Raw genomic sequence first — 22,724 nt, 5'->3', positions numbered from 1 at the left:
CACAAATACCGGAGTTATCGCGTAACATACATACAAAAAAACCTACCTACAGTCGAATTGAGAACCTCTTTTAAAGTCGGTTAAAAATAGTTTCATTTCCTGTGTGTATATCTCGAAAACCCAAAAACTCGATAGGTTTTAAACACCTTCTTTTTTTGCAAGATCTGCTGACTTTTCGTACGATCTGTTGACTCGATCTGTAACTCAGGTAGTAAGAGCTGTATCCACGGTGAGGCATTAGACATTAAATCTAGTGCAGTCAGATCGTAGGAATTTGTCTTAATGTTGTTCGAGTTTTGTATCAATAATAACAAATATAAAATTGTTTATTTATCTCAACACATTAATGAGTAAAAATAAATATAAGCTCTACACAGTGTTTAGCAACAATTGTGGTGTGAGATAAAAAGGTTTGTAGCTCAGCACAATGGCGGAGTGTTTCACAACGCCGGTGATATTCTGCTACAACCTGCCATGTTCATAAAAAGAAGAAGAATTAACGCACATCACAATAACACACATATATGAATATCGTGGTAGTAATACGTCATAATATCGCCCAGGAAACCTAGAAAGAAAATACTGTCGTAAATCAAAATTGTGGCACGGAGAAAACATGACTTGTAAAAAAATCTAAATGAATAGAATAGAATAGAATAGAATAGAATAGAATCGTTTATTTCATGTTATCAATGTCACAATATTACAATTGGAAATACAATGTCAAGGGATAACTATGATCGTCAGTAATAAAATTATTATAATAATAATGAATATAAAATAAAGTAGTATAACTACTGCTTGTCGAATAAAATAAAATTAAAATTGTTTCAAAAGAAACTCATCGACACTGTACAATTCAATATCCAATAAAAGGTTTTTTAGTCGGGTACAAAACGTTGCATCGTTTCTAACACTTTTCAGGTCTGTGGGTAGATGTTCGTAGAATCGGGGACCTATTACCCGCGGATTTCTAGTTGCAAGTTCGGTACGGTGGGCAACGGATTTTAGTGTTCCCGCGTTTCGTAACGCTCGGCCTCCGCCCGTACGTCGCTCATAAGTAGCCAAGTTTTGACGCGCATAAACTATTATATCATAAATATATTGTGAGTACACGGTCATTATATTGTATTTCTTAAAAAGGTTTCTGCAGGTCTGACCCTTTTTTATGCCTACTATTGTTCTTAGTGCACGTTTTTGAAGAATAAATACCCTAATCGACTCAGTTGAATTACCCCACAGTGTGATGCCGTAAGACATCAACGAATGAAAATACGCATAATACGTCTGCCTCAATACCACATTGGAGACAAGAGGACGCAGTTTCCTCAGTGCGTATGCAGCAATGAAACGAATATACATATATATATATATATATACATTGTCGTTTATAATTGGATAATTACGTATTTGTATAAATAAAAATAATCACATATTTGGTTTCAGGTGCGAATATGAATATCATGGCAGTAAAGAGCATGATGTTGCAAAAAAAAAACAATTTAAAAAATGTAAAGTCGAATGTTGCATACAGACTCTAATTAAATTACGTCAGCCAATGTCATGTTCTTTTTTTTTAAAAAAGGTTGCCCTTCGTTTCGGTACGGATCATAATGTGTGCGTCGATATGCAGATATGTGAGGTCGACTGGTAAAAGCGACTTAGGGTCGTATTCTAGAACTCTACTCAATGCTCAAGTCAGGATTTGAGTATGGTTTAAAGCTCTCGAAATTATACTCAAGTCCCTGCCATTAGGGTCGTATTTCCAGTGCTTGAAATCATACTCAGATCCTGACTTGAACATTGAGTAGAGTTCTGGAATACGACCCTAAGAGACACTTAGGTTGAAAATGAGTAAGATAGTATTTTGTATATAGAACTTACTGTACAAATTCGTGAAGTTCTCGTTCTTAGTAGAGCAATAGGATCTATAACTTCGGAAACTTGCGGGCGTAACAAGTCATAAAAGGTTTGTTGCAATTGGTCGAGTTTGTCTAAAAAATGCCTATTCACTTTAGCCTTAAATAGTCTAAAATTTTAGTTTTCCGGAAACAGACGCCAATGATCTACACTATAGTTTCCCAAAGTCTCTGCCGCCCCCAAGCACTGAAGAGTCCTAGGACTAGGTAGGGTTCGGAAGCAATTTGGGGGGCATTGATGCTGTCCAAAGAGTGCTACCGCATTTAAAAAAAAAACCTGAATTGCCTATGTAAACTACACTACAAATGTACTTTATTTTTCCTTTTGATTTTTTGTGTTAAGTTAATATAAAAAATACGTGTTTTCAATTGTTTCTTGGGGTGCTGGGCGTTTAATTTTTATACGCGGGCGGTGAGGCAATTCTTTGGGAACCTATGATCTATTCTCATGGATTTATTCAGAGTAACGCTAAAATAGGTCGAATTATGATAACAAAATTCATAAGAACCTCTGGCCAGTAAGTATTATTTTAGAAAAGATGTGTTTTGATTTCCATTTTTCTTTTGATGGCCATTGGTTCATATGAACACTGTTATTACAATTCAGTCTTTTTTAGCGTTTCTCTAAATATATCAATCTAAAAAGTCGTTAAAAACCAGATACAAAAGATCGACAAAAAGCAAATGGAAAAATTCGTGAGATCCGCTGGTTCGTTCCGTGGCTTAGTTGGCATAGCGTCTGGCATGGTTTGCTAGAAGACGTCGGTTCGAACCCTGCCCGATCGAAGGATTTTTTTCTAAGTGTAAGATAACTGGTCTAGGAAGATAACAAACAAGTGGAGCAATTTCACAAAAAATAATTGAATATCATGGTGATCAATTCTATCAATTACTTTAATTGAACTTTTTCGCAAAATTTATTTATGACTTCCTAATATTATAACAAGTTTCTATGATGGATATAATTTTGTATTATTCGGTTGAGAATTAAGGATTCTTTACGTAAACGCCTGATATTTTTTCACTTTCTTTCGGCACAATAACCTACCAGATATATATCTTTATGACGCATTACGTACCAAACATAAAGTTCTTAAGAACTTTTATGGTACTTTAAAATTTTAGGAGACATCGTAACATTAGTGTTTTTTTTATATTTGTCATTTACATCCTAATGTTTATTGACAATGAGTACTGAAATAATAAAAACTTTTTTCTTAATTTAAAACTCCTTACTAAGCAACTGATTATTTTTTTTAAATTTGGCGAAAATAAAATAAGCTACATTTAAAAAAGTTAGGTGAGGTCGATATATTTTTTGAAAATGGAGAAAACGATATTATATAGATATCTGTACGGAAAGTCAATAAAATATCAAAAATATCTTCGGCAATTTTACACGCATGTAAACGCCGAGATTATAATCATCGGACACATGATACGTAATTGAATAAGTGGGATCATCGCCTTTTGCGAAAATAAAAAAAAGAACACGTTGTAAACTTAAGAAAGAGATAGCACAAAAAACTGGTTTGCATCTTCTGTACCTACATTGTACTGAACTCTCACGTCGAAAAAAAAAGAAAAAAGTCAGTGGAGTATTACGAAGAGCATTTTATATGATCCCAATGATCAGCTACCTGAGTTACACACGCTTTACATTGTATACAACATTCTTTTTTTAAATATTGCCCAAGCACAATGGCAATTTGTGGTTTTCAAAGCCTTTTGTTTATACCTACTAAATAATTTGAAGAAATAAAATATAGGTTTTATTATGAGCTTGATATTTGTACGTATTGTTTTACAGCAAGTATGTAACTCTGTAGTTTGTTTGTAAAATGTTTAATAAAAAAAACGAATGAGTGAATGAAGCCATGGTTCAATATTGGGTCCTCTATTATTTAATTTAATGATGAATGATATAGAATTAGTTATCGAGTTCTTAGGTTTTCGCGATTGTTACACATAGGAAATGAAACTATTTTCCCGGATTTAAATCGCGTATATTTGTTTTTTCAAACAAACCCACGTTTCGGGTCCTTTACAGATCCCATGGTCACAGTTGTCTCTGATCTGATGTCATGTACTGATACGATTCCAAATTTGGTTCTACCGGGAATCGAACCCGTAACCTCCATAACCAGCGCTCGCAGTATAAACCGTTGGGCCACCGAGATTGTCAAAAATATTTTGCACTTGTTTAATTATATTTAAAGAAGTACAAAAAAAGCACTGTAATATAAACGCTAATTATAAACAAGACATTTTCTAATAAAATTTTACATTACGTCGGCGATAGTGCGGCGGTTTTTGTGCGCTTTTTACCAAAAAAACGCGTATCTGCACTAAACCAAACTCTACAGGAGAGGGATTTAACGTTATTACTTTGTTATTGTCGGCTATGAGTTTCATTTTTGCACAGTAAGCATTAATTTATGTTGTCTACGGACTGATAACAATAGTTTCCCGTAAATCACACGGACATTACGCGGATTTGATATGGCCACTAAATTACCGAAATGGAGACTCATAATCAAATGCAAACGCGTAATTGCGCTATCCCCGATGATTGCACGTTTTTTCGTGAAAAATTACTTCCAAAGATATTTATTACCATTGTATTTCACCCTGTATGTATAGATATAGTTAATGAAATTAATTTCCCATATAATTCGGGTATCGTAAGCAGGATATAAATGTCAATATTAATTGTTCGCGATTCGCGTTCAAAGATAAACTTTGTTAATTTATGGCCAGATTTTGAGGAGAGGGTTCCTCGAATCAAATGCAAAAGGTAATAATTTGTAATGCGTTTTAGGATTTGCATTCTCAGAAAGGTACATTTATTTACGATTTGTGGGTACATTTCTAAATACTGATTATAAATAATGATTTCTTTTTATTTAAAAATTGCTTTACAAGATGACTTTTGTTTCATAAAATGAAAACAACCGGTCATAAAAATCATATAACTAAATGGTTTGGTTAATAGGCTGACATATTTTGCAATATGATGTTTTGTGTTAGAAAGTTCAAAATGTGGTCTATTTAATTTATTAAAAAAGTAGCAAATGTACAGTGACGGGGCTACATCGCACAAGAAACTAAATACTGTCGTAACTAAAAAATTATAGAATTGAGAAACACGGCTTAAAAAAAATCTTATTGCGTATTTAGTAGCAGTAGAGCTCCTTGTGAAAGAGTTCGTCCAGGGAAGTACTGCCACCTTACTATTTCTACCGCCAAGTAGCAATGTCAGCATTACTGTGTTCCGGTTTTGAAGGGTAAGGGTGATGGTGAATTTATAAGCACATGGGAAGCATTGCTCCTCAGACCTTTGCGATTTAAAGTTCGGAGTGTCACTGCAATTGTTATGGATAGGCGTGTAGCTTACCATCAAACGCACGACTTGTTCTTCCCGTCACTTTATATTATAAAAAAAATCATTGCAAAAACTTTATTTATATATATTAATTAGGCATCCAGTTATGAACAAGAATAGAAATTTATTTGTTCCATTCAAATTGTGTTTTTTCAATTCCATCAATTTTGAGTTACGACAATATTTAGTTTTATGTGCGACATGTTGATGGCCTATTACTTAAAATGTCCTGTAGTTTTATACAAACTCGTAAATTGTTGCTTTTTTGTGAACTTATCCATATGTATTTTCGTATTCATAATACCCAGAAGGACAAAAAACAGAGGATCAAAATTAATTCCACTTGACAGGTAGAAAGGCAAAAATCTAAATTCGTCCCACTCATAACTGTAGGAACTAGCAACAGGGGTTTTTTTCATGGGGACGTTTTCGTGTCGAACCAGCTGGCGCAGTGGAAATGCCCCGAGATCATTCAAATTTAAAGCTCTGAGTGTCATTGCAACTGTTATGGACAGGCGTGTCACTTACCACAAGTTGCACGACTTGTTCGTCCCGTCATTTAGTGTCATAAAAAGCATTTTTTTTTATTAATTTATTTCTGGCCATGGAAACAAAGTCCTTCAGCCGAAAACATAAAAATAAGTTTTTCTGTAAATATGGCCGCCACAAAGAGGATAGGCAATTTGAGGAGGCGTGCTTGGATTGACTCGGGATTCCTTAGAACGGGCCGATACGGGTATTTTAGTTCGAGATTCGTATAATTTCGCGTTTTAATCTTCGATTAAGGCACAATAGCACTATCCTATTCCACTTTGAACTAGATTTCACAAAATAATTGAAAGTCAAAATAAAAACGACACTTTCCCCTCCAAAAGGTCCAGAGCGAATCCTCTCATAAAAAGCATTACCATTAGTGTTACCATTAGAATCACTTAATTATGAAAAATGTCGAATTTATACTCAAGTTCTGGTTAAAACAAAATCTGAGATTGAGAAATCGGCAAAACCATCAAAATAAAAAAACATAGATTTTTTTTATTTTTACAGCTTAGCGCACTGGCTATAAAAGTCCTTAAAATCTTTAAAGCCTTTACGAGCGAAAATGTTTGCACGAATGAGAGTTCGTTCAACCGGCTTTGCACCTAACGGGATGCATATTACATACTATACGTATATACGAGCAGCTACCGTGTTGGTAAACAGACAGAACCTGTTCAGGAAAAACAGAGTTCTGTTTAACACGAGATGAAAGGTAGGAATAGAGATAGCATGTTTAGCAAATTAAAAAAAAGAACAAGTTATGACGAATATGTGTGTTTTTAAAATTCTATATTTAAAAGTCGCTTTTTTCCATTTTAGGTCAAATTGGAAAATAAAAGATTTGTCGACTGTCTTTTTTTTAATAAATTGTCGTCAATTTCCCACTAAATACAGGTTTGACGATAGGATTGATCTTGATTTCGCATTTTATTTTAAATTTGGGAAAAAATTAATTTACAACATTTTTGGTATTCTATTGACACTTCACCTCTTTTACACTATATAACTGCCTCCGTGGTCGAACGGTTACCATGACGGACTGCCACGCAGAGGTCCCAGGTTCGATTCCCGGGCCGGGAGAAATAGTTGTATGGCCTACAATTATTTATCTCGTGAGTTTGGGTGTAATTTGTGGTTGTCTATGTGTGTGTCCATGGCACCCGCGACACAGGGTTTTCCCTAGTGCGGGGCTATGTTGAGTGTGTGCGTTATTTATTATTATTATTTATTTACAGCGCCTCTAGCATGTTAGTGAATGCTTGTGTGGATTATTTCTACGCAATCCTGCGCAATAAAATGCGTCTCTGATGTTGGGACTGCGAAGAAGCATCAATGGTATCCTCAGAATAATAGCAGGAAGAATGGACTTGGCTATGTTCCGTAGGTTCACCGTGCTACACGTTGACAATATGTAATTGCATTTAATATAATTTGTAACTGATATTGTATGTAACATGATTTAATTTAATTTGACATGGTTTATTTCAATTTGACTTAGTTTAATTTAATTCGATTTAATTTAATTTTAATATAATTTAATTTGGATTAGGTTAATTCAATTTATTTTTTATATACTTTTTTTTTATAATTTATTTACTATAATTGGCATTTTTGTTTTTACTAAGTTAGCTCTTAAGATTGCTGTTACTAATAAATATGTATAGTAGTAATTCGTCAAAAATAAATAAATTTGCATTTAAATTGAATAAAAATAATAAGTACTCAATGTTACCATTACATAAATGTCGTAAAATACTAAAGGCTTTAAAAACCAAATAAACCTTCAAAGGTTTTTATGAGACGTGTATAAAACTGTAATAGTAAACACAGATCGGCGTGTGCCTGTTGTTATCGCATAGGGTTTCAACAGTTATCAGGGCACGGCCGGGCGTCGAACCCGGGACATTTCGCCGCCGCCTGAAGGAAGCTTGGAAGGTCGGAGAAAGCATTATTTTGAAACATAACTCTCGCAAAATCTTTTTGTTTTCAGTTATATATTTGATAAAGCAGTTAATAAAGGATTTAGTGTAGTACTAAATATAAATAGAAATAAAAAAGCTGCCTTCAACTTTACTTTTAGTTTCTATAGGTTACATTTCGGGCAATGTGCACAGGTTCTTTAAATTTTAGTTCCACCCTCATCGTTCTTCTTTCTGACCGCTAGAAAATTTGGAATAATCCAGTCTTATGTCATTGACTTACCACATGTTCACGAGAAGGACTTTGCTTTGTCCTTACTGCTATATACATGTGCATAAAATTATTGTATTATATGAAATGTTACCTACATCTAGATTTAAGAAAGCACTATTTGAATTGCTTGTGAAAATTGTTTACATACTGTAGTACATGAGTTTTTAAGATTTGAATTTTGAAGCCGGCGTGGCTTCTACCTATTTATTATTTTGACACGCGTTCCTCTTTCTATTGTATCTGTCATTGGTTTTGTTTTTGTTTAATTTAATTAATTATTTTGAATTATATATTTTTTATATAATTTACAAAACTAAATAATTTGTTTTGGAAAATAAACTGTGTCCTTTAAATTTAATAATAATACTATGCCAAACAGCCACACCAATTAGCAGGTCGCAAACTAGGCAATTTCATGTACTTTATTATTTTTATATCAATAAAGGAAATAATTTCTACACGACAGACATTGACCTAATGCCGATAGATATTTGTTGCCGTTAAACATCTTATTCTAGTATGTAAGTAAATAATCTCGATTTTCAAGTAGGTAAAATGTTTTCATAGTACAATTTTATTTAACTCGCGGCGCAAGCAGAGCGCAGGCGCAGGGTCAAAGGCGTATCAACAATCAGCGTCACAGTTGAGCACGTAGATCTAGTGCAGCAGTGCACTAATCTACTTTTTTAGTTACATCTTGTTGCTATAGCAATATTATTTTCAAGTGCACATTGTTAATAGTTTCATTACAATTATCATTGGACCTAAACAACGATTTTAAAGTATGAACTAAAATATTTTTTTTATAAAAAAGGATTGATTTCGTAAGTTTGAGGAATCACATCAAAGTATATTCCAAGTTTTACTGAATTCGATTAACGTAAAGTGGGTGAAATTCAATAAACCGGATACATCCCCTAATTTGCTACCTTATTTTCTTCAAGTTTGACTATCATTGAAGTACCTCCTTTCCAACAAAAACATACTCATAGAACTCCTTTCACAAATACTGGAGTACATTACTGAGTAGTTAACTGCCTCTGTTGCCGAACGGTTACCATGCTTGTCTGCCACGCAGAGGTCCTAAGTTTGATTCCGAGGCCGGGAGAACTATGTGTATCCCCTACAATTAATTTCTCTCGTGAGTTTAGGTGTAAATTGTGGTTGTCTGTGTATGATCCCTACCTATGAGTGTGTGCGTTAAAAAAAGTAATCGCGTAACACACAAAAAAAAGTCGAATTAAGAACCTTTTTTGAAGTCGGTTTAAAAAATACAGTCGATTTGGGAAGTCGGTGAAAAAACAGATTCAAATCAAGTTTTGTTTGGCGAATTCACAATTAAATTGGACACAACGTAATTGAAATCTTACTTAAAGTTGCGGTTGCGATCATTTTGCTTGATAGGTTCAGAAGGAAACAGTTTAAGTACATTATCACCTTTAACGACATCTCGTTTATTTCCAAAACTTTTTTCAGTGTGCCTAAAGGCTCCCATATACAGACGATTCCTCCTTTCGATCGGTCGTCACGATAATCGAATCGATCCGTCGCGTTCAAGTTATTCGTTATTCGATTTGCGGTGCACAGATAAACCTACTCTGGTTTTTGTTGTGCCGCCAAGTTTAGATTAATTAGTATTCCTTTTGTATTTTTTTTTAATAAAAATAATAAATAAAACAAACATACACTATCGACTCGTCGTTACGGTGAAGACGTGAAGACACATCGTCTCATATATGGGGGCCATTAAAACATTGACAGCCGCAGTTTCCAATTTTCACGAATTATGTAGACAGTTGTGATTTATTATATATATTTAAGTATATTCTTTTCGTCTATTTAAGATATTTTAATACGATGTAAACACTCTTTATTTAGATAAACATAAATAACAATCTTAAATACAATCCACAACAAAATGTTAAAGTTGCATTTCAAAGTTAAAAGAGTTACAAAAATAAAATTGTTTTTGGTCAAATGTTATGCGAGAAGTCAGAATTTTAAGGGTCCTCGCGTGAGTGCCTTTCGAGTCGTAATGGTCACTTATTGTCAGGTTTTATGGCTTTTGGGCAGAATCGTAAAAATAATGGCGACACACCATCCGGCAAAGAGACACGCTACAACCAACATTGATAAATAAAATAATGTACATCGTAAAGAGATTTTATTTTTATTGGAATAAAGTGAGATGATATTCTTTGATTTACTGCGGTGCTGGTTATCGAATAGAAAGTCGCAAGTCAAATCTGTCGTCCCCACACCAGTAGGGCTAGCACGACAGACTTGCGCGATAGCATAAAGCACGAGACCTCTATGCAAGAATAGCAATATCACCGTAAGCAGGAAATCCGTAGTTAAGGCCGTTTTCCTACTATGGATGACCTACAGACTTGAATTTCAATCGGTGCTAAACTTACAACTCGATGAACAGATCGGGCCCGTCTTTTCGTTGACGGACTTCGAGAGTAGTTCCGTAGGCCATCCATAGTAAGAAAGCGGCCGTAACTACGGATTTCGTGCTTCGAACTGGACTATAAATTCGAGAGAAGAGTCCCAGCTTCGTAATCTTTTGGTAGACAGCCAAAGGCCTCAAGAAAGTGAGGTTGCGACGTGTTGAATACTTCGTATTTTTGTAGTTTTTTAATTTTAATATATTAGGATAAATAGATCTTTCTTCAATTTGTTATAACTTTAAACTAGGCTGAATGTACGTAAATCTAAGTAATTTTATAAGATCTCTCTGCTGTCAAAAATTATCAGTACCTTGACGTGTCTTGCCTTCAACAATAAACCGCGTTAATTTTCAAGTTTTATTGTTTTTATTCCAAATTAGAAAAATAAGTAGCAACCAGCCCTCTACACTTAACACGACGCATAGGCCTCCCATATACCTGCCATAGTATAGCAATATAAAATAACGTATCTGGTAGTCTGAACTGATTAACTTTAAAAACTACAAAAGTGTGCGTGACTAAAATCGCGTGAGAATGTTGATAAAATTGCAAAATTCCTGAGTTTTACTGTATTTGAAATGGGTCGCGCAAACTTACTCTTGCTTGTGGAAAAATTATAATATTACCGTAATTGTACCGACATCATTAAATTTAAATGAAAATAAAATTTTGTTAGTACAAATACTTCAACAAAATTGAAATTTTATTTCATAAAAATTCTAAATTTAACAAAAATGTAAACCACAAGGAGTAAAATAGACAGAAAGCGCAATCAGTAACTGCTAATATAACTTTGTCCAGTCCAAGGTAAATGCTCGGGGCAATGATCAACGAAATTTTAAACTTAGAATTTAGTTTTTTAAAATTGGCAGCAACTCCCGCCGCCGAATTTCTGGATAAGTAGCTTTTTATTTTTATTTTAAATAAACGATGGACTATGACGATCTCTTTCGAATTAGATGTTAATCAAAGGGTAGGAAAGGGACAACATGATATTTATCACGGAATTACGTATTTATCTTTAGTTATGCAGATGGAAAGGAATCCGAAAAGACTGCAAACTGAATACAAATTGAATGCACGCCAACAGTTAAATTAACGGTAGAAAGTTAATTTCGATCGATCGAAGGAAGCCGAAGGAGAAGAGCTCCTGCTGAGTGTGCGATTAAAAAAGCTCTTGAAAAAAAACCTAGAAATTTCCATTGTTTCTTTGGTCCTATGACACTGGAATAAAATGGTGTCTCCCAATGACGTAAGTTAGGTAATAGCCACACCTGCAGGTCGGAACATTGCCTTAACAGGATCATGACTCATACATCTGGTGATTAACGAATATTTCTCATGTGACCGCAAAAAATGGTAAAACATGTGATGAGTTGGTCATCGCTCTACACCTATATTAGATTCTGTCCACACAGATTATAGTATAGATACAATATTATTTAGGATTGGATCAAGAGCCGATAGATACAACTTAATATGGATATCAGTCATAAACCTCGATTTATAGGAATGTCAGACCTAAAGACGTCACAGAAAAGATATCAGATAACACTGGCGACGAACGATTAGGAGAGCTGATTCTAAATAAAGATTCGAAAATATCAGGAGAAGATTGCCCAAACCGCAAAAAGGTCATCGCTTGCACTGGGCTAGTGTGTTGTACTGTTAGACTTCGTATAATCTAGAAAGGAGAGCCGGTGGATGAGTAGAAAACGACTAAAGCAGAGTCAATTAGCATATTTTTGGCACAGAACAGAAATCCGAGGAATGTAACGACATGTGGTGCACGCGTGCAAACTAATGAGTTTGCACGCGTAATAAGCCAGCCTACACGAGTCGGTAACCCAACCTAAAATATTCAGGAGATTGTTTTTTTTAGAATAGTAAGTGATGGGACGAACAAGTCGTGCGCCTGATGGTAAGCTACACGCCTGTCCATAACAGTTGCAGTGCCACTCAGAGCTTTAAATCGCAAAGATCTGAGGAGCACAGCCACTGTGCCCGTCACTCTGATACATAAGTTGACAAGTCCCATGTGCCTGTAATTTCACGAGCACCTTTACTGTTCAAAACCGGAACACAGTAATGCTGACAGTACTGTTTGGCGGCAGAAATAGTTAAGGTGGCAGTACTTCCCCGGACGAACTCTTTCACATGGACCTCTACTGCTACTAGGATGATGCTAGATGGATGAAGGACTCTCCCAATTAAATTACAGTTTTTTTAGGATAGTCCTCGTGTTTTTTAACTAACTAACTTGGTAACTGCCTCCGTGGCCGAACGGTTACCATGCCGGACTGCCACGCAGGGGTCTCAGGTTCGATTCCCGAGCCGGGAGAAATATTTGTATGGCCTACAGTTATTTCTCTCGTGAGTTTGGGTGTAATTTGTGGTTGTCTATGTGCGTGTCCATGGCACCCGCAACACAGGGTTTCTCTAGTGCGGGGCTATGTTGAGTGTGTGCGTTATTATTATTATTATTATTATTATTATTATTATTATTTTTTATACAGCAACATTGATATGAAAAAGATCCACTAGCGCTATCATCAGGGTTTTAAAAGTCAAAAGGAATTTCTTATTCTTCAAATACTTCTACTTGTACTCAAGAGTGGTAATAGAATATTAACAGTCAGCTTTGAAAACTTTATAGTTCACTAGTAGCACTCTCCCATAGGGCACAGGCAGTGTTCCGCAGGGTGCCTCGTCACGGTCCCGGGTACCGTTCCAGGCGAAGTAGCAACAGAATTTTTAAACGGATTTTTATTATTATCGCATGGGAACTTACAGTTACTAACTGCATAAGGATATCAAGGTTTTTTTAGTTATTTATAATTTTGTATAAATCGTGAAATTCTTTAAATTTTCTGTGTGCGCGTGTTGTATTTTGAGCACGTGTCATACTTTTTACTAAAAACACGTCTTTCTTAATTTTAGCAATGATATTTTACCGGACCGGCCACTCCTCGCGTGTCTGGTTGTAAAACAGGAATGCGAGTAACCTATATAGGTTATCGATAGTTAAATATTGACTGAGATACCGTGTTGTGTTACTACAGAATTATTACATTAGCTTGGTTTGTAAACGTCTAAATAGTTCACGCAACCATTTTGAAAATCTGTCCCCGATTTGAGCAGCAAGCACTTCTATGTTGTTTTCTTCTATAAGGGTGATGGATATTAAATGAAGAAATATTTAACAGCATTTTTTAATAGCAATTCGATATTTTTCTTTTTTTGTTTTACAATAATACGCTAGACAATCTCACCAATTACCTGGTCTCAAATTGTGGTGCTCAGTTTGAGACTCGAGACTCCTCGGGACCTCGGGACTCTTCACTGAGGAACACTTCGGGGCACTACCCCGAACATTTAGACCAGGAGGTCTACTCCCATTCGCCATTCGACATACACCCGAAAGAATACTCTCAAATAAGTCGACTCATCCGTAGAACAAAGATCTATGTGCAAGACTACTTGTTCTCAGGACATAGTACATTTCGGTTGTTCTTCGCTGTGTTAGATCGACCGCAGTTTGATTTTATATTTCCGAAACGAAATAAGATATATAAACTCTCAAAACACCTTTACATAGACTTTAGTTTGAATAACGAATTTATTATCGTAACGTGCTTATTCTCGTTTCTCTGTAAAATCACATCGGTCTCTGTTCTTCGGATGAGTCGAAGTAGTAACACTCGACCAAATCAAAATACAATTAAGTCAAAGGACTATCCACACACATAGGACCGTGCCCGGGACGTGGACGGGGCGTGCAAGTTTGTATGAACTGTTGGCCCGTCCCGGCGTCGGCCCGGACACGGACATGTATGTGTAAACGAGCTCATACAAAATATACGCCAAGATATTTTTTTAAGCCCCTGACGAAGCACGGTCCGGTCCGTCCAAGTCCCGGGCCCGGATATGTGTGGATAGACCTTAATTTGGTCGACTATTATTTATTTGACAGTAATTTGTTTCGGACGGACGTCGGAAGGAAAATGGGAATAGATTCCCAGGTTAGGTTACGTTGCCCAGACCCGCATTTAGGGCACAAAGCAAAATTAATAAGAACGAAAAGTGTTTATTTAGGTCTTATTTATCTGAAATAATCGTTTAAAACAATTTATAGCAATTAATTTTCATAGTTCACCCTTTCGCATCGATCGCACAATGAACGTCCCTTCAAATTCTAGACGCAAATAACCAACCATACACCAAAACAATATTAAGAAAACGTTGGATAATTCAAATCAATTTCTGAAGGTTCCCGAAATCGACTTCAGGTTGTGATACTAACTTCGGGATAACATAATCTTCTCATCTTGTAAAAATGGGATTAAACAGCCATTTTGTCCATCAACGCGATTTGTGTCCAGAACTTGTTCCCTGGGCAAGTTTTTTCATCATACACTCATTAGCATAATTCTGCACCTTGCTTAGAACTGCGTTGTTAAATACGCGAGTTAAGATATGTAGTTAATAATTTATCTATCGGGGCGTACTTGCCTCCTTAGAGCCAGGGTAAACTAGTAGTAGATCTCCTTGTGAAAGGGTTCGTCCAAGGAAGTACTGCCACCTTACCTATTTCTGCCGCCAAACAGTAATGTTAGCATTATTGCGTTCCGGCTTTGAAGGGTAAGGGTGCTGGTAAAATTACAGGCACATGGGACTTGTCAACTTGTATTCAGGTACAGTGGCAGTGCCCTTCAGATCTTTGCGATTTAAAGCTCTGAGTGGCACTGCAACTGTTATGAACAGGTGTGTAGCTTACCACCACGCGCACGACCTGTTCGTCCCATCGCTTCATATTATAAAAAAACCGGCAGACGGGAATCCGAGGTCATTAAATTTATAAATGTATATTTTTTGCTATTTCTGTAGAAATAAGGTTTAAATTGCATTGCTCTGAGACCGAGTCTTGAATCTAAAAAATAAATTTCTTTCCCTGCGCATTAGATTCAGCTTTACTGTAAGCGTAACGGTAATGACAAAGATTCTTTTTTTGGAGACTAATTGTGCACCCAACAAAATCCCATAGGTTGATATACAAATGTAATCGAGTATATAACCAGAAATAGAGACGAAATAAAGGCCATCTATCTCTGGCAACTCATCAGGAAAATGCGCCTTAAATCGCTTTTAAATATCAACTGTCGTTTGCACTGAAATCACATTTTGGAAAGCTGAAATAGTACAGCCCCAACAACTGATCTGTGTGTACGTCTCCGTATATTCGAAAAATATTCTGTATTTATTGTAATAAAGATAATATCTCTAACAATGAGGGGCTGTTCCATTAGGTGCTGTGGGAAAAACAGCAAAACATCTTATTACAAAACAAACGGAATCACATTTCATCGGTAATTAAATATTAAGTACATATATGTAATTTTTCGATTTCCGTCCATTACAGCAAAGTTCGAGTTAAACTGGTCGATTTGAAGTGAAATAATTGATGACACCCGTCAATTGTTTCGAATTCGGGCTGGCCAATCGGAGCGCAGTTGTCACCGTAATGACTTGGCAGAATAGTGTTGAAACAAATTAAATGACATTTCGTCTCTATTTCTGGTTATATACTCGATGACAAATGTAAAACAAAAGCCCAAATGACTACTGTCACAGGACGCTGGACTTTACGCTTTAGAATTAAGGTTGTCGAAGGTAGCATTAAATACGTGCTTAAATCTTTAGTGTAAAAAGAGATCTTTATGTACCGTTGTCTATTTAAAGTAAAAAAGCACCACATATTCTAAGTACTTCTGTATCTATAAACATATATCCAAACACACAAGTTTAACTCAGTTGAACTCAAGTTTATTTGAACAAATGCATCACAATGGAGATTGAAAGTGGGCCAACTTATCGGGGCCTTTGTAAATATGAACAGAATTGAATAAATAAAGGTGCCATCTTCTTGACGGGCCTCTGGGTTACGTTTACTTTTCAATTTTCCAATGCCCTTCTAAAAGTCAAATGTGTGTTTTTAAGCTTATTTCACATTCGTCATCAGTCACCATATTCAATTTCAAATATATTTTATTTCATACGTAAGTAAATTTAAACGAGGCAAGGTGTACATTACAATAAGCTTAAATACTAAATTATATTAATGATAATTAAATGGTAAATTAAATGAATAAAATTGGGTCCCCGCGGTAAGGTGCCCAAGATGCTGGCAGCGTTCCCTCTTTGTATAGCCTATGCTAATACGTTAGGCAAGGTAGCTGCCTTGGGTTTCCCAAACAGTCTATTAATTTTGTTGATATGGGACCCCACGGAACAAGGGTTTCTACTCCAAATTAAGTAAGTAAATTACATTTCCAACTTTTTTATTCACCCGTAAGACAGATTTCTGACTGAGAAGGATGAGCAGCAAGCTCTGGAGAATTACTCTTTTTACAGTTCGAAATATTTACAATATTTGTTTAAAGTATTGTAGAATTGCGAAAGAGTTCGTCTAGAAAAATACTACCACCTTAACTATTTCTGCCGCCAAGCAGAACGAATGTGAGCTTTGCTGCGTTCCAAGGGGTTATCTGTCAGAAATCCGAAATGACATTTTCCAGAAGCAACGTTTGCTCGAATTTTCATAATCTCGAAAGTAATTTTGAGAGGAAAATATTTTTTCTTTTATATCTAACATAACCTAACCTAATCGTGTCTTTGCGATAAACATCCGACATATCCTGAAAGAACAACGGTTTCGTTATAGTTCGGTTTTTGGGGTAATGAAAATTCGAACAAACATTATTTCGGAAAAAATAAATTCAAGTTTGTGATAGGTTACCGTTCCAAGGTTATGGGTGTTGGTAATATTACAGGCAAATGGTACTAGTCAACTTATGTCTCAAGGTGACGGGCGCAGTGGCAATGCCCTTTATTTTATATTTAAAACTGTTGAGTAGCACTGCATCTGTAATGCTAGCACAACAGACCGCGATGTCGCGAGAACGACATAATGCGCGAGATACTTCTATTTTCGCATAGCAACGCTTAAATCTCACGCTTCTATGCGTATGTATGTCGTTCTCGCGCAAGTCGCACCCTATTATGTTAGCCTTATTCTTACGGATAGACGTGTAGCTTATCATCAGTTAGTAGATGTAGAGCTCCTTGTGAAAGAGTTCGTCCAGGGTAGTACTGCCACCTTACCTATTTCTGCCGCTAAGCAGTAATGTCAGCTTTACTGTGTTCCGGTTTTGAAGGGTAAGGGTGCTGGTGAAATTACAGGCACATGGGACTTTTCAACTTATGTCTCAGGGTGACGAGCACAGTGGCAGTGTCCCTCAGATCTTTGCAATTTAAAGCTCCGAGTGGCACTACAACTGTTATGGACAGGCGTGTAGCTTACCATCACGCGCAAGACTTGTTCGTCCCGTGACTATAGGTAGCATAAATAAGAAAAACAAATAAAAAGAAACCGCCAGGCGCTCGATTAGTTCACGTCACTATTTAAAAATATTTAAGAAGTCAACATAAAAAAAAATCTTTCCCAATAAAATTAAACGCATATTTGGATTATCTTTCGCTTTATATATAGCTGAAAGAGCTAATTTCCGCCATTTCAGGGTCAAATGTAACTTGTCAGTCTTTGTCATAAACTCTTACTTCTTTCTTCAGAAGGTACTTACGTCCTTTCTAGTTCTTAGCGTTCAAATTCTATCACAAGTCTTATTACAATAAAAAACTTATAAAATTCATCTCACGATTAAATTCCGGTCAATATCCTATTACGTAATTTTGAACTAAGAAGTTTTTATTGTGCTTTCTTGACAACTTATTGATTACCATTAAAAAAAGGATTAAATGATGATTTAGACCTTTGTGGTCTTTAAATAGGGTGCATGTTTGCTTGTCGTCAACAGTAACGATAAGTTTGTTATAATAACATTGGCGATGCAAGCATATTGAATTTTAAAATTCGAAGTATATTAAAAATTAAATAGGTATGTACTCATAGTATAAAATTTGTTATTTCTTTTGTGCCTGATGCGGTTCCTCTATGTGTTTTTATTTCTGTAGGTATTTTATTATTGTTTTGTTTTCAGATATGATTTGTTGTTGGCATATAATTAAGAAATAATAACAATAATACCCAGAATAAGAAGAATAAATGATGTTGATACAAAACTTGTAACATACAGCAATAAAACCGACTAAGAAATGACAAAACGGTACAAAACGCGATCTTTATTATTGCTAATTAACATTTTCGGCAAAAACTCCTACACTAAACGCAAGGAGCAGGTAACGTTCACCAGGCTAGGCAATCTAACAAAACAAGTTTATCAAGTGTAAAAATACAATTACTATTTTATGTAATAAAAACGTAAATAAACGCTACTTGAATCAGCTACCATATAATTACAATCACAAACGCGTTGCGTATGATTGCGCAAATTATAAACTTCGCCTATGAAGCAGACCCGCAACTTTTTTCTCAGATACATAGTTATACATCCGAAAGCCCGATGAACTTGTGTATGTTCAGATTTTTAATTAGTTATTATTTATGTGGAAATAAATAACGCACACATTCAACAAAGCCCCGCACTAGGGAAACCCTGTGTCGCGGGTGCCATGGACACACACATAGACAACCACAAATTACACCCAAACTCACGAGTGAAATAAATGTAAGCCACACAAACATTTCTCCCGCCCGGGAATTGAATCTGGGACCTCTGCGTGGCAGTCCGGCATGGTAAAAAAGAGGTAGTTAAGGAAAAAAAAGTTAAGTGTGGTGACACGCACACACATTTTCACTCTCTCTCTCTCTCTCTCACACACACACACACACACACACACACACACACACACACACACGCACAGACACACCTTGCTTATAATTTTATGTGTTCTGTAATACACACACACAGCTTTGTGACAAAAGAAATAAATATTTATTATTATTATTTTCATAGGGGTGTTTTTAATCGTGATTAAGATCAAACTCACGTAGTGTTTCCTTCTGCTTTTTGTACCAAGTACTGCGATTATAACAGTTAACATTATTGCGAAAGTTCCTGGAATTTTGCAAAATTGCGCAACCGGTTGTTTGGATTTGCTGTCCCGTCAATTTACTACGTTCACAATGCACGATCCAATCATTTTGCGATTCGGGCGAACTTACAGCGAACCATTCAATGACCAAATCAGGTTTTTAAACTACTAAGTAAGTCAAACTCACAAAATCAAACTGGCAAAATAATGTTAAATTAATCCGAACTACTGTTCTGAAACAATTACTGTCAAATAATTAATACTCGACCACAATTAAAAGACGCGTGATGCGAATGCAGCTTCATACTTGACATTGTTTTTTTATTCGGTCGAGTATTACTGTGGTCGAGAACGGGAGTAGACTCCCTGGTTTGTTATAATTTCCTGGCCCCCTAGTAAATTTTTTTTCGACTAAATTTCTCAATGACCATAGTCATAAAGAAAAAAAAGACTATTTAAGTCTGTTAATCTAAGACCTGGCAGTATGGTTTAGACGCCTTAGCCGGTCCCGAAATTAGAAAAATTTTACTAACTACCACATTAATTCTAATACACACATCAACACTGTCTAGGGATATTTCACGTTTATTACAATAACTTTAAAAGTTGTATTCTAAATTCAAATTTAAAACAAAAGAACGACGTTAACATTGTTACGATAGTTTGTTTGCCTCTGTGTGTCTTAAAGATTAAATTGTTTTTGAACGGATTTTCTTTTTACAATTTTATTAACTGCGTTATTACTGGTGGTTGTTTCTATACTATGGAACGCCGACATTTAACTAAAGAAGAGATGTTGAGAGCCGTAGGCATGCTAGAAGCCGGCGCGATCCAGAGCAATGTTGCTGATGTCATTGGCACCGGTCAAAGCGTCATATCAAGATTATGGTCTCGCTACCGAGACACTGGCGATGTAGTTAAGCGGCACACAGGGAATAGTCGGGTGACTACCGCAAGACACGACCGATTTTTACAAGTTACAGCAAAGAGACAACCTAACGTTACGGCTAGGCAATTGGTTTTGAAGCTTCAATCGGAACACCAGCTCCTAGTGAACGACCAAACTGTGAGGAATCATTCAATCAAGGTGGAACAATTATGGTATGGGCAGGAATACGCCTAGGAGGGAGAACTGACCTCATTTGCGTGCAGGACATTTTAACTGCCGCAAAATATCGTAATGAGGTGCTGGAACCTGTAGTCCAACCACATCGGTTGCAAATGGGTCAGGACTTTATGCTTATGCATGATAATGTTCGTTTTCATGCAGCTCGAATAGTAAGACACTGGACTGGCCTGCTCAGTCCCGGATTTAAATCCGATTGAGCACGCGTGTGACGTGCTTCAACGAAGGGCTTTACGAAATTTTCCCGAAAATCTGGTGACAGAAAATCAACTTTTTATGCATCTTCGTCGAACCTGGGGCCTTATCCCACAAGGAGATATTGATAATCTCATTTTGAGTATGCACAATCGTTGCAGATGCGTTATAAACATCCGAGGTGCTTTTACAGATTATTAAATATTTATTTTGTGTTGTTTCATTTAATTTTGTTTTTCTCTTTAATAACCAAAAACAGAAGTTCTTATTTTAGTACAAAGTTAACTTTTTCTATTTTTACCATAAAAGTCATTAAAAATAAATATAAAAAGATATTTTATTAAATTTTCTGTCAGATTATAAAATACTGCGCATTTTGATATACGAACGTTTCAAGAACTTTTTTGTAGTATCTTTGCAATCCATGAAAAACTAAAATATCCCTAGACAGTGTTGATATCCGAAGTGTGTATATCCGAAACAAAAATCTATTAGAAACAATTTATGACAATTAGTAGCAGCTCCCTGTGAAAGAATTCGTCCAGGGAAGCATTGCCACTTTTCCTATTTCTGCCGTCAAGCAGTAATGTGAGTATTACATAAATGCGTTCCGGTTTTCAAAGGTTATGGGTTCTGGTGAAACTTAAGGCACATGGGGCTTGTCAAATGATGTCTCAACGTGACAGGCGCAGTGGCAGTGTCCCTCAGATCTTTACGATTTAAAGTTCGGAGTGGCACTGCAAGTGCTGTGAACAGGCGTGTCGCTTAACACAACGCGCACGATTGGTTCGTCCCGTCACTTGGTAATAAAAAACAAAAATAAAAAAATTAATTCTATCCTGTTTTCATAAATGATACAAACAAACTTATTAAACATTATCGTTTTCCCCGCGTACTAAAACTCTTCAACATTTTGGAATCTTTAAGAGGAGACCCGTACCCCAGTTTTGGGATTTGAGCGTAATATTAGACTATACATACGGAATATTTGCTGTTAAAAAACATGAAAAAAATTTCAAGCCAACTCCGAACTTTAGACCTTCCGGTCGAAGGCAGGTGCACGGCCAACTGAACCAAACGGGATTTAGACTTTTTTATAGGGCAAAGTGTGGTATGGAATTAGGTACTAACCTGTCATTTGTAGCTGTCTCCTTGAAGCAGGAGTCCTGGGAGTTCTAGGGGTCCTGGCCGCACGAGGGGTGCGGGGCGTACGCGGCGTGCGGGGGGAACTTGCCGCGCTGCTATTACTCCTTCTTGATGGAGACCCTAGCATTTTCAAGTCAGTATTCCCAACACAGGCTAAAGTTTCCGTTGACGACCTTAGAACAGGGCTTTCCGAGTTTTCTTTGTTCTCCTCTAAAAACTTAACCGGAGAGTCCATCTTCGCAGATTTATACGCACATTCCGTATCAATATCGAAGTTAAATCTTCTTATAAACCGTTTTCTATCCCTGCTATATTGTTCTGCCATCAATCTCCTTGTTTCGTCTCTGTCGGGAGCTCCAAAAAGGCACTTGCAACTTCCGCGACGTCTTCTCGGGGTGTTGGAGACATTTCTCATAGCCATGGATGCGGAAATTTCGGATCTTCTCTGTTTTGATGTATGACCTCCAGCAGCCATTCGCGTCAGGTGAGTGCAGATGGGTTCGCAAGAAACATCTGACTAATAATCTCTTGAGAGAAAACAGCTGTCGTGCTGAGAGAGAGGATATAACATGGGTGTGTAGGAAAGAGTGGGATGATAACACCTGGCAACCGCCCGACAGTTCTAACCTTAAAAACGCGTGGTCGTGCGGCGTGCGCGCGCGCTCTCTCGCCCGGCACGACTGACGCTCGTCGTGCTGGACAATGTTACCAACTTGATTTGCTCAATTCAAATCAATTTTCGAAAACTAATCCTG

The 22,724-nt window shown here is 36.5% G+C and overlaps 1 protein-coding gene across 1 annotated transcript in view; it reads right to left on the bottom strand.

Annotated features, from left to right (window-relative positions):
- The window catches only part of LOC113228839, a 26,268-nt gene extending 3,626 nt beyond the window's left edge, over positions 1–22,642 (bottom strand). The window contains exon 1 of the mRNA XM_026462250.1: positions 21,955–22,642. Coding sequence (XP_026318035.1) covers positions 21,955–22,444 — 490 coding nt within the window. The 5' untranslated portion in view covers positions 22,445–22,642. The remainder of the gene's footprint in view (positions 1–21,954) is intronic.
- Between the last annotated feature and the right edge of the window lie 82 nt (positions 22,643–22,724).

This window comes from Hyposmocoma kahamanoa, unplaced genomic scaffold (assembly GCF_003589595.1).
Source record: "Hyposmocoma kahamanoa isolate Upper Pololo Valley unplaced genomic scaffold, ASM358959v1 244, whole genome shotgun sequence".
In the NCBI taxonomy this organism is placed as follows: domain Eukaryota; kingdom Metazoa; phylum Arthropoda; class Insecta; order Lepidoptera; family Cosmopterigidae; genus Hyposmocoma; species Hyposmocoma kahamanoa.
This window is presented reverse-complemented; position numbering and strand designations above follow the sequence as displayed.